The sequence below is a fragment of the Hyla sarda genome, chromosome 2 (genome assembly GCF_029499605.1).
Source record: "Hyla sarda isolate aHylSar1 chromosome 2, aHylSar1.hap1, whole genome shotgun sequence".
Taxonomy (NCBI): Eukaryota; Metazoa; Chordata; class Amphibia; order Anura; family Hylidae; genus Hyla; species Hyla sarda.
Window position 1 is genome coordinate 220,868,416 of NC_079190.1, and position 19,165 is coordinate 220,887,580.

At 40.7% G+C, this 19,165-nt stretch overlaps 1 protein-coding gene across 4 annotated transcripts in view; it reads right to left on the reverse strand.

The window, feature by feature from the left end:
- CLIP2 (CAP-Gly domain containing linker protein 2) overlaps window positions 1–19,165 on the reverse strand; it is a 131,124-nt gene that overhangs the window by 48,320 nt on the left and 63,639 nt on the right. For all 4 annotated transcript variants that reach the window (XM_056556434.1, XM_056556436.1, XM_056556435.1 and 1 more), the window contains exons 4-6: window positions 14,943–15,067; window positions 4,395–4,608; window positions 2,899–3,096 (exon numbers count right to left, since the gene is read on the reverse strand). In XM_056556434.1, the coding sequence (XP_056412409.1) occupies window positions 2,899–3,096; window positions 4,395–4,608; window positions 14,943–15,067 (537 nt within the window). The remainder of the gene's footprint in view (window positions 1–2,898; window positions 3,097–4,394; window positions 4,609–14,942; window positions 15,068–19,165) is intronic.

Genomic DNA, 19,165 nt, shown 5'->3' on the forward strand with positions numbered 1-19,165 from the left:
GGATGGGTTTTTTGTTTCAAGTCCCATGCAAGTATATAGGACTTCTGGTGCCTTAACTCCACAAGCTCCACTCTGCATCTCCTGGTGAATGCATCAGTCTGGCTGGTAAGCCACACCCTCCCTGCATGCCATGTCCCATCTCACAAAGACACACCCTTTTATTTTCATCTTACAATATCTTTACCACAACGCAGCCCAACCTGAGGATGGGATATGAGGATTAGAAATGAGGATTAGCTATGGGTATGGGATATGAGGATGGGATATGAGGATGGGATATGAGGACGGGATATGAGGACAAGATATGAGGTCAGGATATGAGATTGGGATATGAGGACGGGATATGAATGATGGGATATGGGGGTGGGATATGGGGTCGGGATATGGGGATGGGATATGGGGTCGGGATATGAGGTCAGGATACAGGATATGAGGACGGGATATGAGGTCGGGATATGAGGACAGGATATAGGGCGGGATATGAGAACAAAATATGAGGACAGGATATGATGTCGGAATATGAGGAGGCGATTTGGGGTCAGGATATGAGGAAGGGATTTGGGGTTGGGATTAAGGGACGGGATATGAGGACAAAAGCTTCCTCCATTGTTGTTTTTCCTCCCCCATAAGGATAAGGTAGGAAAAACCAGGCAATGCCGAGCTAGTAAAGAAATAAAATACAGATGAGCAGATGCGTTCATGTGTATCTTTCATGCCAACTCAAAGTTAATTGGAGGGATAAAAAAAGGGAAAAGGAGTGGGGCCCTGAGGAAAGCATTTTGGGCTAAAACACGTCCTGTCTGTACCTCTATCCTGACCTGATGTGAATAAACACTACATGCTACTGCATCCTACTTGGTAAATGCTGGAACTTTCTTAATATTGTGCCTTTTGTCTTGATGCTACCATGTGCACCACCCCTGTGGCAGTTGTGTTGACGCTTCTTCATCAAAAGTTGTTGATCACACCCGGTCTCACTCCTGAGATCCGCTGAAATCATTATTATTAAGTTATTAGCCCCGGAAGCGGGTAGCAATTTTTGACCAGCAGATCCAACCTTTTCTCTGCATACGACGTATCTCTCGGCTGGCCGGGAATTGGAGCTCAATGCTGCCTGCTTCCTCGGCTAATAACTAAAAGTTGCAGAAGGGTTAGGAGTGAGATCCAGTGCACTCAACACCTTTTGACAAGTCTGCTAGATGTGTAAAAAGTTGTTTTAATTGAAAGCAACAATTAAAGCCCTTTAAGAATGCAAGAATGTCCAAGCAGCATGATGTATTGTGTAGGAAAACCTATGCTGTAGCTGTATAATGTACTATTATACTATGTACGAAGTGGGTTATTCTTTATTGTGTGCCACTTTATAACCTGCGCTCCATTGATGCAATGTGTGTATGTTTTTGACAATTGAATGTATAAAAAAGAAATTTCACTTAAAAAAAACAAATAGAAAAAAATGTTCGGCCACCTATAGGCTAAATTGATTATTGTGTAAATATGAAATGAATACCTTACTTACACTTACAGTTACTTAAGAGCAAAATTATTTGGTGACATGGACTAATTTGATCAAAAACAGCTGTTTGAGTGGCCTGAAATAAAAGTCTCCATGATCTAGAAAAAAGAACATCTGGTGTAGGATATAAACATCAAAGGCTTATATAAGATCTCATGTGGCCATTTTTAGAAGCTTTCTGTACTGTATAAACCTAATGGTAGTAGATGATCAACAGCACAGTATTGTGTGAGTGGTGAATGTGTCCTTGTAGTAGCTGTACTTTACAAACATTCCTACAGCTCATTCTTCACTAGAAATTCAATATAAACTATGCAGGTTTTCTTTTAGGCATATGAAGATATCCTCAGTCCACATAGAACTGTAAAACATGGAGGAGGGGCACAGAAAATGGATGTGTCTGATGTATTCCTTATTACACTTGCCATTTTATTTCTGTTTTGGGAAATGTCACCATATAAATAGCACCAGAAATATTTCAGGTAAAATACTTTATATTTAAAGGGGTATTCCAGGCAAAACCTTATTTTATATATATCAACTGGCTCAGGAAAGTTAAACAGATTTGTAAATTACTTCTATTAAAAAATCTTAATCCTTCCAATAGTTATTAGCTTCTGAAGTTTTCTGTCTAACTGCTCAATGATGATGTCACATCCCGGGAGCTGTGCATGATGGGAGAATATCCCCATAGGAACTGCACAGCTCCCGGGACGTGAGTCATCAGAGAGCAGTTAGACAGAAAACAATAACTCAACTTCAGAAGCTAATAACTATTGGAAGGATTAAGATTTTTTAATAGAAGTAATTTACAAATCTGTTTAACTTTCCAGAGCCAGTTGATATATATAAAAAAAAGTTTTGGCCTGGAATACCCCTTTAACTGAGTGAACTAAATGTACGTTTAAGGGCTGGTTCATCACGTTTTCTCGCATACGGGAGCGCATACGGCAGGGGGGAGCTAAAACCTCTCGCTCCCGTATGTAATTCATTTCAATGAGCCGGCCGGAGTGAAACGTTCAGTCCGGTCGGCTCATTTTTGCGCTGTTTGCGCTTTTACAACCGGACCTAAAACCGTGGTTGACCACAGTTTTAGGTCCAGGGAAAAAGCACATACAGCGCAAAAATGAGCCGACCGGACTGAACGTTTCACTCCGGCCGGCTCATTGAAATGAATTACATACGACAGTGCATACGAAAGCATACGGGAGCACGAGGTTTTAGCTCTCCCCTGCCGTATGCGCTCCCGTATGGGAGAAAACGTAATGTGAACCCAGCCTAAGCCTGTCCATAGAGCAGTAGTATTGCACAGTCTACCTGTATGCATTATCACAGTACTAGAGTTGACATGAGGCAGAGGAGATTCTTTTGGTTGCACATACCTTCTCATGTTGGCTTTTCAGATGTGTCAGCTCCTTTTCCACCTCACAGATATGACTGGTGGCTTTTGCTACCTCTGCTCGCTCCAGATCTCTCTCAGCCAATAGCTGCTCAATATGCTGCTGTTTTTCCTTTAAAGCCTCCTGCAAGGCGGTTGTACCAGAAATTTTCCGTGCATAACGTGACGATGTTTCAGTAAGCTAAGGGGAGTTCCAAAGCATTCATCTTTAGGTACTTTAGGGCAATGGCAATGCATATATATATAGAACAATAAGGCAGGTCAAATTCTCAGCCTCCCTGAGCTGTAATTATTTAGCAAAGTAGAAGATTTGCTAGTGTTCCAATCTCATTTTTACATTCTACATTTACTACCTCCATTGTTAAAGGGGTACTCCAGTGGAATTTCTTTTTAATTTTTTTTTATTTATTTTTTTCATCAACTGGGACCAGAAAGTTTAACAGATTTGTAAATGACTTCTATTTAAAAATCTTAATTATTCCAGTACTTATCAGCTGCTGTGTACTACAGATGAAGTTCTTTTCTTTTTTAATTTCTTTTCTGTCTGACCACAGTGCTCTCTGCTGACACCTCTGTCCATGTCAGGAACTGCGTGAGAGTTTCTGCAAAAAATCTCTGTATTGACGCTTTCTTAGTGGATTCACACGCAGAGTCGAGTTCAGGTACAAGAAGCGTGTGTTTTATTCATACATGCAAACAAGTACAGGAGAAAATAGCAAGACGCGTTTCGAGGGCATGCTCCCTCTTTCTCAATTGCATTTGAGAAAGAGGTAGCATGCCCTCGAAACGAGTCTTGCTATTTTCTCCTGCACTTGTTTGCATGTATGAATAAAATACACACTACTTGTACCTGAACTCGACTCTGCGTGTGAATCCACTAAGGCAGCGCCAATACAGAGATTTTTTGCAGAAACTCTCACGCCGTACTACTACCGACCCCCCAAGAGGAGATCGATCAGCTCTACAGGCTGCAGCCAAGGATCCCACATCGCTACCCCACATCTGAAGGGGTGATATGCATGAAACCAAGGTTCACATAAGGTGAGCACATCTCTTATTTAAGGGGCTCGGGGAAATCTAGCCCACAGAATTACGCGAGGCGCTGCCCTCCATTTTTTCCTCTATTACCCTTTCATGTCAGGAACTGTCCAGAGCAAAAGCAAATCCCCAATGCAAACCTCTCCTGCTCTTGACAGTTGCTGACATGGACAGAGGTGTCAGAGAGCACTGTGTCAGACAGAAAAGAAATTAAAAAAGAACAGAACTTCCTGTGGAGCATACAGCAGCTGATAAGTACTGGAAGGATTAAGAATTTTTTATAAAGTAATTTACAAATCACTGGCACCAGTTGTTTAAAAGAAAAAAATGTTTTCCACAGCAGTACCCTTTTAAAATAAAAGCTATTTGGGACTACTACTAAACTACTCCAACTATTCTTGTATGCTAGACAAAAATGTGTTTACGTGAACAGGTTCTTACCAGACCACTTCTGCTGGGCCTGCCTCCTACAGAGGATGCGACTGAGCTCACTGAGCTGATAGAAGAACTGCTAGGACTGTGAGTTAGTGCTGACACTCCCATGGCCATTCTCTTACTTTTCTTAGCTTTGGCAGGACTGGTTGATGGAAAACCAATACGGATCACCTTGTGAATTGGTGCAAAAAGGCCAAATTTTGGTGGGCACTGAAAATATCTGAAAAGAAAACATACTGTAAGTTTAATGTTATAGTTTCTAAAACATATGTCATGTAAAATTCAAACAAACTAGGCAGTGGCATACTTAATGTATGAAATGTAAGAATCATTCTCTTCATACTACCGATATACTAAGTGTATGTTAACACAGTTAAAAAAGATTCCTAAAATCTGCAAAAACTGCTTCAAAAACCACTTCATATTCCAGCACTACTTTTGATGTGGTTTCATCTTCCTTTGACTTCAATGTGAGTTTCCAAATGGCAGCACCTGAGCACTGCAAACAGTCAGGGTGCTACGCTGGTTATGCAAATACCATTGAAGTCAATGGGAGCTATGTAAATTGCATATGACAGATGGCTAGGCTATTTTTGGCTTTCCAACCACTTCCAACAGAAGCAAGCAGGCTGGAGGGAGGCAAGGAGCCCTCATTGCCAGGTGGGAGAACCTCTTTAAAAGGGTTGTCTAAAGTCATCATTTTTTTTTACATATAGCTGGGGACATGTTCCTGTGGGTTCACTGTATCACAGGAACCAGAAAGCAGTGATGATGAGTGGGGACTGGGAGGCATTGGAATGGCAGCTGGGGTAGTATTGGGGTAGGTGAGTATGGCTATTTTTTTTTATATTTAAGGTGCCATCAGCCATATTTAAAAATATAGTTATGTACAAACCATTTAAAGGGGTACTCCTGTGGAAATTTTTTTTTTTTATCAACTGGTGCCAGAAAGTTAAACAGATTAGTAAATTACTTCAATTAAAAATTCTTAATCATTCCAGTACTTCTTAGCAGCTGTATACTACAGAGGAAATTCTTTTCTTTTGGGATTTCTTTTGTGTCACGACCACAGTGCTCTCTGCTAACCCCTCTATCCATTTTAGGAACTGTCCAGAGCAGGAGAGGTTTGCTATGGGGATTTTCTCCTGCTCTGGACAATTCCTGACATGGACAGAGGTCTCAGCAGAGAGCACTGTGGTCGTGACACAAAAGAAATTCAAAAAAGAAAAGAATTTCCTCTGTAGTATACAGCCGCTGATAAGTACTGGAAGGATTAAGAATTTTTTTTAGTAGAAGTAATTTATAAATCTGTTTAACTTTCTGGCATTAGTTGATTTAAAAAAAAAAAAAAAAGTTTTCCACCGAAGTACCCCTTTAAGTACCAGCAGCCTCAAAGAAATCCCATACATATATCCATTTTGTTTTTGAATGTACTGTGCAGAAAATTATTGACTGTTGGCAACACTGCTTATATGTATCCTCTACACAGGCTTTGATATACTATGTAGTTTTCCAAAAAATAAAGAAAATGAAATATTCTGACTTCAATTTAGAAATGAACTTGCCAGAATAAAATTCATCACGTGCAGAACATTTCGCCAAGTCTGCTAGGCAGCTGTATCACCCAACATCTGCACATTACAACATTTACTTTCCATTCACCCCAACCATGCCTGTCCTGTGAAATCCACGAGCAATAAACAAGTATAGGATGTTTTTTGGTAATAGGACTGTACCATAATGTTTACAAACAAGAGATCCTTTCTTTCACTCAGTGTTTAGTTTAATCCCATCTGCGCTGGCTTTCTTCCAGACGCAAATGTATTTTGTCTTTCTACTTTTTCTCTCCACTATTGCACTGGCTTGTATCTATTACTATGAAAAGAAGCCAAATAGCTGAGTGCAAATGTTTCCAGACTTCAGGAATGTAAGTTGGACAAGTGTAATAAGTCAAGAAAGTCTTGGATGATCCCAACATAGGCAGCAGGTGTTTGACCACGAAATTAAAAAAATATATAAAAAATAGATATAAAAAAATATAAAAAATAGATAAAGAAGTATCCTAGTATTTATAGAGGCCTCTCTTGACATGTCTGTTTTAAGTAAAAAGTTTTGTAACCCATAAGAGAACAAAAATACGACGTATTACTGTACTGTATCTTTTCATAGATTATTATTATGGTTATTCTTTCTGGAAATGTATAAATAAATTGACAGCTGGGCATTATCATTCACTTCAAGGGATGTGACCATGTGCATTCTGACATCGATCAAACAGTGTCAGACCGTGTAGGGAAACAACCTACAGTGATCCCTCAACTTACAATGGCCTCAACATATAATAGTTTCAACATACAGTGGTCTTTTCTGGACTATTGTAACTTGAAACCAGACTCAACATACAATGTACAGACAGTCCAGATCTGTGAAATGTGTCAATGGCTGGAAGAACCGACCAATCAGAATGGGCATTTTACTGGTAAATCACCTGTATTACTGAAGCGCATGCACTGACTGGTGTTTGGTAACGCCCCCTACAGTACAGGGAGGAACTACATGTTCTGTACTACTCCTTACCTGTGCCAGGGTTAGCTGCTCCTTTGGACACCAAGTAAGGGCGGCTCCATTTGGGACACTGTGTGTACTGTATAGGACCCTGAAGAAGCTCCTGTCCTCTACATAAACCATTGTTTCGCAACAGGGTGCCTCCAGCTGTTGCAAAACTACAACTCCAAGCATGCCCGGACAGCCGTTGGCTGTCCGGGCATGCTGGGAGTTGTAGTTTTGCTACAGCTGGAGGCACCCTGGTTGGGAAACACTGACATAGACAGTGATTACAGCTCCCAGCAGATCTTTCTTACTTTTATATGTAAGGACTTTCTTTATCTATATTTGTTATCTACTTATTTTTCTTTAATCCTCACTTTTTTCCCTATTTTTGATGACATTTTGGTGGCTTCAGAACCAATTACCAGGTTTCCATAGAGTTATGGTCTCAACATACAATGGTTTCAACATACAATGGTCGTCTTGGAACCAATTAATATTGTGACTTGAGGGACCACTGTATTAACAAGGGAAATGGTAATGTCCGGCTGTAAGTTATCTGTTCATTTTCAGGAGGAATAGAAAAGGAATGGCACATTGTATAATTCTTAGAATAGGTGTCCCTATGTTGTCATTTCACGGGGGACATAAGTATTTTCTATTTTTTCAAAATAAATACTCTCAGGATTTCCAGGAGAGAGGTATGGCACAGACAGGGACACAAGGAAAGACAGACAAGACAGAGAGGGGTCAAAAATGGAAGAAGGAGGAAGGATATAGGGGGTGGGGGAGGGAAATCCTACATCCTTAATAAGGTAATATCCCTGTAGGGAGGGAAACATTGTTTAAGGGGAATCACTTAAAGGGGTACTCCGCTGCTCAGCATTTGGAACAGCGTTTGGCTGTCACAACCCCCCCCCCCCCCCCATAGACTTGCATTGAGGGGGCAGGACGTGACTTCACGAGGGGCGGGGCTATGACGTCACAAGCTCCCGGCGCCGGCTCCAGCGTTCCAGCTCCAGTTTGTTCCAAACGCTGAGCAGCGGAGTACCCCTTTAAGGACTCCATCTAAGGCTGCCAGTTAGTATCAAATGCCTTTTGGGAATCCAAAAGAATGTTTGTTCATTTGTCATTAGCCATTATTCAGTTCAATTTGGACCCAATTAAGTGGAATGGATGAAATCTTTTAACTTGTTGCTATATCATTCTTGGCAGCCAGAAAAATGATGTATATAAGTTTCCGCTTCCCCTTTGGGTATCAGGGATTGGTGCTCTGGATTTTTCCTAAGATTAATGCCTAACCGTACAACCGACCTGTGCTCTAGCTGCTCCTATGTGGTTTAATGTACAAGGCCCACCTATATTGTAAGCATTATAGTTGAAATGTACACATTTATTAGTCAGTCATGCCAGGCCATGTCGCTAGTGCTGCTAACAATCTAATTCTGCATACAGTCAGTCTAGGGTCAGATAGCTGGTCGACAGAAGAAAGTGCACCCCTAAATATCTTCGGAACGAGTTTGGATGGGTTGTATACTGCATACTTATACCAAAGGACGTTTAAGATGAGTTGTAGGAAAAAGCGGGAGCTCACAAGACTCCTCTTATTGTACAAGTGTTTTTTATTTTTAGACAAAGTATAGAGCCCCCAAATCCGATATAGGTGCTAAAGACTGAACGACAGAGCTATTAGTCTTTAAAAGTTTAACGCTTCTGAGAGATAACCTTGTTTCACTACATGACATGCCTATCAACAGGAGGGTTCAATGTATTACAATACATTTTGGGAAAGTGGCAAATGACGCAGGACTGGCTTGTCAATCATGTCAAAATACAGACTTGTTGACTATTTCCAGAGAGGTGCCCACCTACACGACCATTTGCAGCTAAATTACATATACTGTCTTTCCCCAAAAATAAGACATCCCCCGAAAATAAGACCTATTGTTCCTTCTGCATTCTGGCTAAATATAAGGCCTCCCCCCCGAATATAAGGCCTCCCCGAATATAAGGCCTCCCCGAATATAAGGCCCCCTGAATATAAGGCCTCCCCCCGAAAATATAAAAATCAACGACGGACCTCTCTGTACCGCCGCGCAGCTCTCTGAGTAGCCACAGTGCAGCCCGAGCTGTTCAGGCAGCGTGCGGTCACTTTCAGCCAGTGAGCTGCGGTGGCTGGCTCTCTGGATGATGAGTGACTCCCCTGACGTTGTGCAGGGGGACATCACTCGTCATCCCAGAGCCCATCACACCAGAACTACGGTAACCGCCGCCTGCTCCTCGCTCTGCAACAGTGAGTGAGTCGCAGGGGGAGGGAGGCGGACAATGTGAGGCACAGACACACAGGGGTACCTGGGGGGGTGGATAATGTCTGGTAAAGGGAGGGGGGGGGGGGATGTGGGGGGGGGGTCTCATGAACCACACTGGATTCTTTAGACTCCCCCTTCCCTCCCAGCCTCATCCCTGTTCTGTGCCAGTGGATTCAATCCACTTGCACAGGGGTGATGCTGAGGGGGAGGGGGGAGGGAGAGACTAAATAGTCCACTGTATACAGTGGATTCTTTTTTACGGACAAATAAGACATCCCCTGAAAATAAGACCTAGCGCATCTTTGGGAGCAAAAATGTATATATAAGACACTGTCTTATTTTCAGGGAAGCAGGGTGGCATGCAAAAATGAAAATTATTATTTTCTACAAATATACAAATTGGACAGCAGTCACAGGCACATAGTAGGAAACACTGACAAACCAGTGTTTATGTTGTGCCGATTTTATGTTTTTAGGATATTCTTTTATGATATTCTTGCTGGCATGTTTCCTTTAAAGGAAATGTGTAATCCGAAAATGACCTTAAAAAGGGTACTCCGGTGGAAAACTAATTTTTTTAAATCAACTGGTGCCAGAAAGTTTAACATATTTGTAAATTACTTCTATACAAAAAAATCTTAATCCTTCCAGTAGTTAGCAGCTGCTATATGCCCCACAGGAAGTTGTATTTCTTTCTGGAATTCTTTTCAGCATGACCACAGTGCTCTCTGCTGACACCTCTGTCCATGTCAGGAACTGTCCAGAGTAGGAGCAAATTCCCATAGCAAACCTATCCTGCTCTGGACAGTTCCTGATACGGTGTCAGCAGAGAGCACTGTGGTAAGACAGAAAAGAACTCCAGAAAGAAATACAATTTCCTACTGATAAGTACTGGAAGGATTACGATTTTTCAATAGAAGTAATTTACAAATCTGTTTAACTTTCTGGCACCAGTTGATTTAAAAAAACAAACATTTTTTTCCACCAGCGTACCTCTTTAAGTTTCAATAAAGTTTTATGTGATGTTTTTTTTTTCTTATTTGCCATTTTACTTCTTATATTTAAAATAGGTTTAATTCTGCCCATTAGGACTTATTATAATGTACTTCTTGTTCTGTAAAGATCATTTATCAGCACTAAAAGTACAGTATACACAGTATACAGTATAGAAATAAGACCGGATCTGCCATTCACAATAGATTATGGTCCCAGCTCTCCTGCTTCTCCTCCTTGTACAATGACCTCTGTACATAGAGCATGCCTAGAAAACTCTCCCATACAAGTCATACATGATGATGTGTAAAAAATGAAATATAAAAATTGAAATAATACCAAAAACTTGATTTGGTATTTTGCACTAATCAATATATATATATATATATATATATATATATATTTGAATAGGTAAAGAAAAGGCTAGCTAGGCTACTGCAGATGTATACGGATGGTCAGCACTGATGGGGGTTGCCTCCTACGATCCTAAGCAAAGTGGTGCTATACGTCAGGTGGCTCTCAAGTGATGTATGCAATCTCAATGGAAAAAGAGACATAGCAATGTAACTGATCGATACAACCGTATCTTATGAAGAGGTTAGGTCTCCCAATAAGTCACAAACAATAGCTCATATTTTAGGGAACCTTAAAATATACCTTTTATTTCTTCTTATTAAAATGTGAATAATAAACACTCTTGGTACTAATAATAATCTCGGTCACCATTAACTACCTCTTCAATCACCACAGTCATAAAGTGCTAAAGGAAGTTGCAACTGTTCCTTTACATGCAGTGTTCAATTGCACAATGCCGGGCAGTGTTCAGACTGTGCGATAGTATAGTGGTTCTTTTTTGTCCCTCAGTACTCACAATGTACAGTCTATAATGTGCAAAGTGGCTAGTAAAGTGTCCCGTGCTGTCTCTTGTGCGTCTTTTGTGTGCACTGGAGCTTGTGGTATGCTCAGGGTTGCTGGTCCTATGCGTTTCCTCTAAATGATTCCTCAGGGACCTTGTTACGGCTTCCACTTTCCTTGTGCATCCATTCATTTGTGCAGCTCATGCAGCTCCATTTCATCTGTGCGGCACTGATGGCGGCCGTACTCCATTTACCTTCCCGTCGAGTTTTTATATACTCAAACTCCTCCTTCACTCCGCCTCTACTCTGATTGACCAATCACGGTGTATACAGCCATCCACGGCTTTACCTATTACCAAGACTGAACTTTTCAGGAATGGCAGGGAGGGGAGTGTCTTTACAACTCAGGTGTGCTTCTCAGCCCTCATTCTGTTTTCCGGATATACCTGTGGGTTAGTAGCGGTGCTTGCATTCCAGGGTAATTCTCAGATGAGTTAACTCCTTTATCGCTGGTGAGTATTTTAAACCATCTTTCTTGTTATTGTTCTTTGTTAGTTTTGTTGTAGCTTTGGCATTATTAAACAGGTAGTAATTATGATAATGATAAGGCGGCTAGTGCATATGCGGTTATGTGGTGATTTTATAAGTTATTTCACTGGTAACTTCTACTACTCTATAAAACGCGCATACGATATGAAGTCGTTTAAGCCCTCTGGTTTTACTGCGGCCAATATATAAGTCCAGAAGGCTTCTCTCTGGAGAAGCTTCTTTTCCCAGTCCCCCCCTCTTATCGGTGGGGGTACGACCTCTATGACCTGTGCACTTAGACTTTTGACATCGCTTTCATGGTGGACTGCGAAGTGATTTGCCACAGGTGTATTTCTCATGTGCACTATGTCTCCTATATGCGATTGTAGTCTTTGCCTAAAAGTCCTGAAGGTTTTTCCCACATAGTTACAGGGACATGTACAGGTGAGTAGATAAACTACTCCTTTTGTGTAACAATTTTCAAATTGTTTCATGTAATATTCTTTATTTGTGACAGCGCTTTTGACGTTTTTTCCTTTCTTGACATATTGGCACATTGTGCATTTGCTACAGGGAAATGTTCCTTTGGCTTTTCCATAGGCCATCCTTTTTGGGGTATTTTTCAAAACTACTCTGGACTAGTCTGTCCCTAAGATTGTTCCCTCTCTTATATGTAATTTGGAGTACATGTGGAATCAATCCTTTCAGGGTGACAAAATAGTCTAAGTATACTAGTTTAAGTATATCCCAGTATTTCACAAGAATGTCCCTAACTTCACTAGCATTTTCATCATATACCCCTATGATTCTAGATACATCACTGCCCTATTTATGTTCTTTATTCTTGGGGGTAAGGAGTGTAGATCTGTTCAGTTTTAAGGAGCTATGATAGGCTTTTTTTAGGACCCTATTTGGATAGCCTCTATTTTTAAGTCTTATATGTAGTTCACTGGCTTTTATCCTAAATTCTTCCAGTGTGGAACAATTTCTCCTGATTCGGAGATATTGGCCTGTTGGTATTCCCTGCTTCAGTGGGCGCGGGTGACAACTGTCCCAACGAAGCAGGGAATTTGTGGCCGTCTCCTTTCGGTATACAGTAGTCTGCACATTCCTGTCCTCTGTGATCCATATCTTCAAATCCAAGAACACCATGCTTTCTTCGCTAATGGTGCTCGTGAATCTGAGTCCCAGGTCATTTCTATTGAGCTCCCCTACAAACTCCAAAAATTCTTCTTTAGTGGACGACCAAATGATGAGGATGTCGTCTATAAACCTAAGCCACATTAATATGTGGCTGGTCCAGGACGACATCCCATCACTAAAAACCACTTGGTCCTCCCACCAGCCGAGGTACAGATTAGCGTAACCGGGGGAGCAGGGGCTCCCCATCGCTGTACCTCGGCTTTGGTGGAAGGACTCCCCTTCGAATTGGAAGTAGTTCTTTGTCAGGACAAATGTTAACAATCTGAGGAACAAAAAAGAACCACTATACTATCGCACAGTCTGAACACTGCCCGGCATTGTGCAATTGAACACTGCATGTAAAGGAACAGTTGCAACTTTCTTTAGTACTTTATGACTGTGTTAATGGTGACCGAGATTATTATTAGTGCCAAGAGTGTTTATTATTCACATTTTAATAAGAAGAAATAAAAGGTATATTTTAAGGTTCCCTAAAATACGACCTATATAGATACATATATATATATATATATATATATATATATATATGTGTGTGTGTGTGTGTGTGTATTTATGTATATAAATGTATTTATTTAGATGACACATTCGCTATAATGATATTAGAGATACCAATGGTCACACTGCAAATAACAATGCAATTATTTACAGTTGAAAATGTGATCAATTGTGCATATTCTAAATGTTGCACCCAGCAGCAGAAAAATATGTAAATGTGTTGAATATGCCAAATCCTGGTGAATATGTACAGACATACAATATTAAAATTAAGGACAGGTTTCATGGTTTATGACCTATAAACATAGAAAAAACAACGGGAAGCGCACGGTAACAATATCATTTTCGACTGCAGCTGACAGCCATGATTATTTTATGAGATTAAATTCATTTTTGATGAAGGTGGCCTATTACATTATAATTTATCCCTGTGAAATCCAGAAACACACACAGAAGGTTACATCCTCACATCTCTGACTAATGTTAAATGTAGATTTCTACTGCAACCATAGATTAACAGGGCAACAAAACTAGATTAAAATGTATTCTTTATATTCAGAAGTTTATGATTTTAGGCCATAGTAATCATTTTTAAATCAGCAATGAGGCTGGGAATGTGAATGTAGCTTCTTAGATCCTGAGATGTCCAGTAGCGTTACTTGGGAGCATAATGTTCACATACAATTGTTCCAGTAGTACCTCCATAGCCTGTATCCAATAATACAACAATAACTTCTTAAAGGGGTACTCCCTTGGAAAACTTTTTTTTTTTTTTTTTTTTTTTAATCTACAGGTGTCAGAAAGTTAAAAAGATTTGTAAATCACTTCTATTAAAAAATCTTAATCCTTCCAGTACTTTTTAGGGGCTGTATACTAAAGAGAAATCCAAAAAAGAAATGCATTTCCTCTGATGTCATGACCACAGTGCTCTCTGCTGACCTCTGCTGTCCATTTTAGGAACTGTCCGAGCAGCATATGTTTGCTATGGGGATTTTCTCCAGCTCTGGACAGTGCCTAAAATGGACAGCAGAGGTCAGCAGAGAGCACTGTGGTCAGGATATCAGAGGAAATGCATTTCTTTTTTGGATTTCTCTTTAGTATACAGCCCCTAAAAAGCACTGGAAGGATTAAGATTTTTTAATAGAAGTGATTTACAAATCTGTTTAACTTTCTGGCACCAGTTGATTAATAAAAACAAAGGTTTCCACGGGAGTACCCCTTTAAAGGACTTGTCTTGGGAAGAATTTGTGGATATTTATCAAAACCTGCGCAGAAAAAAAGTTGACCAGATATCTATAGCAACCAATCAGATTTCTTCTTTTATTTTTAGAGGCTTTTTTTATTTTTATTTTTAAATAAAAAGAAGCGATCTGATTGGTTGTTATAGGCAACAAGTCAACTTTTCATCTGCACAGGTTTTGAAAAATCTCCCAGCCCAGCCGTAAACTGTTACCAGGGAAAGCCGTCTCAGTTACAGCCGCTGTTTGAAAGCAGCTATCCAGTCTAGCTTATGGGAAGGGTTGTCTTCATGAGGAAATAAGGTTTTGTTCAGTTGTCATACTTATTCAATTCTGGAAATATAATTCATGTATACACATTTTAAGGATATAATGCATTCATACCTGGTACCAGCCACAGCTCCGTCATTTTTCCCCAGGGGTTCATCCAGCTCCACTCCACACCACTCTCCTTTTGCAAAATCTGTCTCTCCAACGTAGCGAACTACACCTGTTTTTGTGCCTCCAACCTGCAACACAACATAAAGTGCACATTATTCAGAAATGTAACAACTTTATAAAAGTGATGGCACAACCAGCGCAATCACTATGACTTGGAAGAAACAAATATTAAACCGGAAACGTAGCATGCTAAACAATATGCAAAACAAAAAATAAATCAAAAGCAATGTTAAAGGGGTATTCCAGGAAAAAACTTTTTTTTTTATATATATAAACTAGCTCCAGAAAGTTAAACAGATTTGTAAATTACTTCTATTAAAAAATCTTAAACCTTCCAATAATTATCAGCTGCTGAGGTTGAGTTGTTCTTTTCTGTCTGGCAACAGTGCTCTCTGCTGACATCTCTACTTGTCTCGGGAACTGCACAGAGTAGAAGAGGTTTGCTATGGGGATTTGCTTCTACTCTGCACAATTCCCAAGACAACTCAGCTTCAGCAGCTCATAAGTACTGAAAGGATTAAGATTTTTTTAATAGAAGTAATTTACAAATCTGTTTAACTTTCTGGAGCCAGTTGATATATATAAAAAAAAAAAGATTTTTCCTGGATAACCCCTTTAAAGAATATCATGTATTGTGGTTCCAAATAACCTTTGTGCTGGGGACCCCTGCAATCTGTCATTCCGCACGCACCTTTGTGAGCTCTCCGCAGCGCTGGAGGCTCCGAGTGTGAAGCGTGAAGACCACGGGGCCGGAGTATCGTGACGTCACACCCCACCACCTCAATGCAAGTCTAAGGGAGGTACAATACTCCAGCCCCGTGGTCTTCACGCTTCACACTCGGAGCCTCCAGCGCTGCGGAGAGCTCACAAAGGTGCGTGCGGAATGACAGATTACGGGGGTCCCCAGTGGCATGACCCTGCGATCATACATCTCATTCCCTATCCTTTGGGTAGGGGATAAGATGTATTAGGGCCGAAGTACCCCTTTAAACACATTCATTTTCCGATGACACATTCACTTTAAATTAAAGAGAGCAGTTACTCTTTTATATGTTTCAGTCCCTAAAACTTAAAATCCACTATCCACAGAGCGCGGGTATCTAGTGCAATCTATGGGTGATGACTGCATTCAAATGCCTATATAAATTTTTTAACAGATTTTATGATGCAGTTTTTAAAGTCAATGACAGGAAACAATCATGAAAAGGCTGAGACCTCTCTTTTAAAATCCTTTCTGGACTATGGCTTTAAAATCTGCTTAACGACCCTGGACGTATATTTATGTCCTGCGCCGGCTCCCTCGATATAGTTGGGGTCACGCGGTGACCCCACGTCATATTGGGTCAGCCCTGGTGGCCATCAACGGCCGGGACCTGCAGCTAATAACGGACATCACCGATCGCGGTGATGCCCAATATTCTTCCTTCAGATGCAGCGATCAAAGTTGATCACCGCATCTAAAGTGAAACCGAAAGCATCCCGGCAGCTCAGTCAGGATGTTCGGGACCGCCGCGGTGAAATCGTGGTGTCCCGAACAACTTGCAGGACACCAGGAGGATCCCTACCTGCCTCCTGCATTTCCGATTGTCGAATGTCTGCTCTGTGCCTGAGATCCAGGCAGAAGCAGTCAAGCGGCGATAACACTGATCAATGCCATGTTATTTAAGGGGCTATACAAATGATTAAGCCTTGTGAAGGTTCAGTACCCATCACCGAGATTGGCACGTATAACCAGGGCAGCATCCTGAATTCATGCAACACACTAAATAATGCAGGTAGTGTTAATACAAACATCACATAAGGATAATGTCATAAAGGTTTATGGCCCACAGTGCATCCGCTCCCTGCAGGGTGTTGCTAGGAACATCTCAAGGTTTCTATAACAAACAATGCTGCTCAGTGCAGAGCGCCATGTCATTTTATTGACAGCCCTTCTGACCTACCAGGAGGTGGAAGGGTCAGGCCAGTCAGCTGACTTTGTATTTGCCTTTGTACCTTGTTGCTCATTTGTTGCTGACCCAGACTGTGTGACTATTCTGACAGCCCTGCATGTAGTCCAGTGTAAGGACTGTCACCCAGGTGAGTGCCGTTGTTTAGGGTGAATCATCCAAATAGGTAGAGACAGGCGGTTTAGACAAGCGTCAGTCAGAAAACAGATTTGTAAATTACTTCTATTAAAAAATCTTAATCTTTCCAGTACTTTTTGGGGTCTGTATACTACAGAGGAAATGGTTTTCTTTTTGGAACACAGTGCTCTCTGCTGACATCATGACCACAGTGCTCTCTGCTGACATCTCTGTCCATTTTAGGAACTGACCAGAGCAGCATATGTTTGCTATGGGGATTTTCTCCTATTCTGGACAGTTCTTAAAATGGACAGAGATGTCAGCAGAGAGCACTGTGCTCATGATGACAGCAGAGAGCTCAGTGTTCCAAAAAGAAAACCATTTCCTCTGTAGTATTCAGGAGCTAATAAGTACTGGAAGGATCAAGATTTTTTAATAGAAGTAATTTACAAATCTTTTTAACTTTCTGGCACCAGTTGATTTAAAAAAAAAAAAAGTTTTCCACTGGAGTACCCCTTTAACAGACCTGTATCAGAGTTTAGTTTTTGTATTACATCAGCTACTTGTACTGCTACAACTTTATTGACACAACAACTTTACTCTATGGATCACCACGATAAGGCTAGGTTTCTGCACATGTTTTGTTTTGGCGTATTTTGGAAAATTGCCACTGCAGTTTTTGAGCCAAAGCCAGAAATGTATTTAAAAGGAATAGGAAATATAAAGGAAGGACATAGACTTCTCCTTCTGGATCCACTTCTGACTTTGGCTCAAAAATTGCAGTGGCAGTTTTCAAAACATTGCTAGAAAAAAAAACAACCTGTGTGACACCTAGTCTAAGGGTCAGTTTACACTTGCATATTTTCTGCTGCAGATATGCTTCAGATTTACCTCAGCAGATTTTGCTGCCCATTGAAGTCAATGGGCAGCAAAATCTGCAGCAGCAAATCAGCAGCAGATCGGGAGAAAAAATACGCATGTGTGAACTGACTCCTTTAAGTGGTACATTATTTACAGTATATTGTTTTTGATATGTTTTAGCAGGGCTCAAGTCCTGCAGGAACGTGCGGGAGTTCCTGCACTTTTTTCACAGCAGGAACACCATTCCCATTAGTAGGAGTCCTGCAAGACCAACCCTTGAATGGAAGAGTTCCCACACTTTTTTTTCCCAGGACATGACGTCTGTGTTTTACTCATTTTTAAACATAAATAAGCTTAAAAATTGCTTTGCATCACCACATTCTGACCACTATAAATAGCTTTTTAAAAATGTCTTTCTATTTAATTGAGTTGAATGTAGTTGATCACGATTAACATTTAAACAGTTTGGATTTTTATGAACGTAGCAACACTATTCATGTATATTTTTTGTATATTATGAAAAATGAATGGTAAAAGTGGGATGTTTTGAATTTTTTTATACTTTTTTTTTGGGTAACATGTGACTAGGGACTAGCCAGGGACTTATGTTACCATAACATACCATAGCATGTTTGGAGTGCAAATCTGTGCAGTGCCATCCTTCTGCCCACTATAACTTATGAGATTTTCACCTACAGAGCTGTGCCCATGAGCTTGCCTATGAACTGTAGTTTTTAACAATACCACTTTTGCGAAGATGTGGCTTTTTGATAACGTTATTTTTATTCCTTTTTTCTGGGGTGTGACCAAAAATGTGTTTATTTTTTATTTTTTATTCAGAGGTTGGTACAAGGAAGTGATTGGATTGCTTATATAGATTAATGTAAAGCATATACATTGCATTGTTCTAGTAGATCGGCATTCTACTGTAGAACCCTGCATGGGACTGTTTTTTTTTTTTTATCCGCTCCCGCAGGATTCCAGACAATTCCGCTCCCGGCCGCTCCCACAACATGTGTTTCCTGGCTGCTCCCGCAGGATTCCAGGGCATTTTGTCACATCTTCTAGAGATAGTACCTTCCGTGCCATTTCATCACCCCCTTGAGCCATTTCATCAGCCCCTGTTGTGGTATTTCAGAGATTTGTTGGTCTGCGTGGGATTTTGCGAGACCAACTGTATTTTCTGTGACCGCTCGCAAGTTTTTTATTGGGTTCCACAGGATCCCAATCTCGATGTAG